General features: G+C 43.6%; 1 protein-coding gene across 1 annotated transcript; it reads left to right on the plus strand.

Moving 5' to 3' along the window:
• Positions 1–1,548: 1,548 nt before the first annotated feature.
• LOC110712710 lies at positions 1,549–1,983 on the plus strand. Its single transcript, XM_021891166.1, has one exon. The coding sequence runs from the start codon at positions 1,549–1,551 to the stop codon at positions 1,981–1,983; it is 435 nt and encodes a 144-aa protein (XP_021746858.1).
• The last annotated feature ends 645 nt before the right edge of the window (positions 1,984–2,628 follow it).

The raw sequence follows: 2,628 nt of genomic DNA on the forward strand, positions 1-2,628 counted from the left end.
AAGGTAGAGGTCATTGAAAAACTTCCTCCCCCACCAACGTGAGGGAGGTGAGATCCTTTCTTAGCCATGCAGAGTTCTATAGGCGCTTTATAAAATATTTTTCAATGATTGCTAAGCCTCTCACATCCCTATTGCAACAAGATAAGGAGTTTGTTTTGATGATGCTTGTCAAGAGTCTTTTTGTAGGTTGAAAGAAGCTCTTTGCACCGCTCCTATTGTCCAAGGCCTGGATTGGTCTCTTCCATTTGAGCTCATGTGCGATGCAAGCGACGAGGCCATTGGATCGGTTCTTGGACAACGAAAGGATGGGAAACTTCATGTCATACATTATTTGTCTAAAACTCTCAATGATGCCCAACAAAACTACACAACTACCGAGAAGGAGTTCCTAGCGGTTATTCACTCATTTTAGAAGTTTAGGACCTACCTCATTGGTTCTAGGACAATTGTGTATACCGACCACTCGGCTCTCAAATATTTGATAGGAAAGAAGGAAGCTAAACCGAGGTTGTTGAGATGGGTTTTAGTCCTCCAAGACTTTGATTATGAGATGAGAGACAAGAAGGAGCCGAGAATGTGGTGGCGGATCACCTTTCAAGGTTGGGCGGTGCAAGGTTTAAAGATGATGGTTTGCCAATAGAGGACAATGTGCTATATGTCCTTGAAGTGAAGTCGGAGCCATGGTATGCGGATATTGTAAATTACTTGGCTTGTAGTGTCGTACCACCGGATTTCACTTCACAACAACGTCAAAAACTCAAGCACGAGGCCAAGAGATACATTTGGGATGATTTCATTTTATTGAAGAAAGGGGTCGATGGTTTGTTGAGGAGATGCGTCCCCAACGATGAGGTTCAAAGTGTTCTCCATATGTGCAACTCTTCTCCTTGTGGTGGGCATATGAGTGCTCAAAAGACCGCCTCAAAGGTCCTACAATCTATGCTCTTTTGGCCTTCTCTATTCAAGGATGCTTGGATTTTTGTTAAGACTTGTGATAGATGTCAAAGGATGGGGAATATTTCTAGGAGGGATGAAATGCCGCAAAACCCCATCCTTGAGCTTGAAGTTTTTGATGTGTGGGCTATAGATTTCATGGGCCTTTTATTTCTTCACATGGGAACAAATATATTTTGGTTGTCGTTGACTATGTCTCAAAGTGGGCGGAGGTCGTGGCTTCCCCTACGAATGATTCTAAGGTAGTGGTTAATCTTTTCAAGAAAGTGATTTTCCCGAGATTTGGTGTTCCAAGAGCCATAATCAGTGATAGGGGGGTCACATTACAAGCACCACACCTTCGTTCGACTTCTTGATAAATATGGAGTGTCTCATAAGCGGGGGCTTGCTTACCACCCTCAAACGAGTGGTCAAGTGGAGATCACCAATAGAGAGCTCAAGGTGATCTTGGAGAAGACGGTTGCTAGAACAAGAAAGGATTGGTCTTCTAAACTCATCGACTTTCTATGGGCGTATAGGACCGCCTTCAAAACTCCAATAGGGACCACTCCCTATAAGCTTGTCTATGGGAAAAATTGTCACTTGCCCGTAGAGATGGAGCATCGAACGCATTGGGAAATCAAGCAAATCAACTTTGATCTCCATAGTGCGGGTGAGCAAAGGCTCCTAGAGCTACATGAGTTAGAGGAGTTGAGGATGAATGCCTACGATAGCGCAAGCATGTATAAGGCGCGGACTAAGGCTTGGTACGATGCTCAAATTGTCAAGAAGGAATTTGTCAAAGGCCAAAAAGTCCTCCTATTCAACTCCTGCTTGAAGCTTTTCCCGGGAAAGCTTAGGTCAAGGTGGAGTGGGCCGTACATTATCACGGAGGTGTTTCCATATGGCGCTTATGAGATTTCCCAAGACGGGCATACTCCATTCAAAGTGAACGGTCACCGGCTCAAGCCCTACTACGAAGGATTCCCAAGTGATGAACCAATTTCTGTGACTCTTCTTGATATGCATCATCAATTTGACCCTCCTTGATCGATTCAAGGAACGTGAGCTAACGACGTAAACCAAAAGCGCTTCTGGGAGGCAACCCGAGTCTCTAACCCTTTTCTCTTTCTTCCTTTCTTGATGCTTTGTTATTTTCCTATCTACAATGTTGGATTGTTGGATTTTTGAATTTTGATTGTGTTGGAATTTTTGGTATGATTTGCCTTAGCATGATGGTATGGTGTTTAGTGTGTTTTTAAGAGGGGTGTTTGTGCATATTGTGTTGCAAAATGGGCATTTTTTGAAAAAGCCAGGTGGTTCGACCGAACTCCCTGAAGGTTCGGTCGAACCTTTTGAAAGGTTTGCCCAAACCTTCTTGAGTTCGGTCGCACCTCCTCTGGAACCTCAAGTTGAAAACTTTCTGCCAGGATTGCAGAAATTAATAATCTAGAGTAGGTTCGACCAAACCTTAGTTCGCCCAAACATTGCTGTGTTCGGTACCTGATCTAGAATTAAAAACTTGAAAACTTTCTGCCATTTTTTTGGATTTCAAGTTAGAGAGAAGGTTCGACCGAACCTTGAGCAAGTTCGGCCGAACCATTTCAAGAGTTCGACCGAACTTACCCATGGTTCGGCCGAACCTTTGTCAAATTTTCAAAAAAAAAAAGGGGGTCGCTCTTCTTTTCTAATTCA

The sequence above is a fragment of the Chenopodium quinoa genome, unplaced genomic scaffold (assembly GCF_001683475.1).
Source record: "Chenopodium quinoa cultivar QQ74 unplaced genomic scaffold, ASM168347v1, whole genome shotgun sequence".
Taxonomy (NCBI): Eukaryota; Viridiplantae; Streptophyta; class Magnoliopsida; order Caryophyllales; family Amaranthaceae; genus Chenopodium; species Chenopodium quinoa.

Coding starts and splice junctions, on each gene's coding strand:
- LOC110712710 (XM_021891166.1), top strand. CDS start 1,549: ATGGAGCATCGAACGCATTGGGAAATCAAGCAAATCAACTTTGATCTC.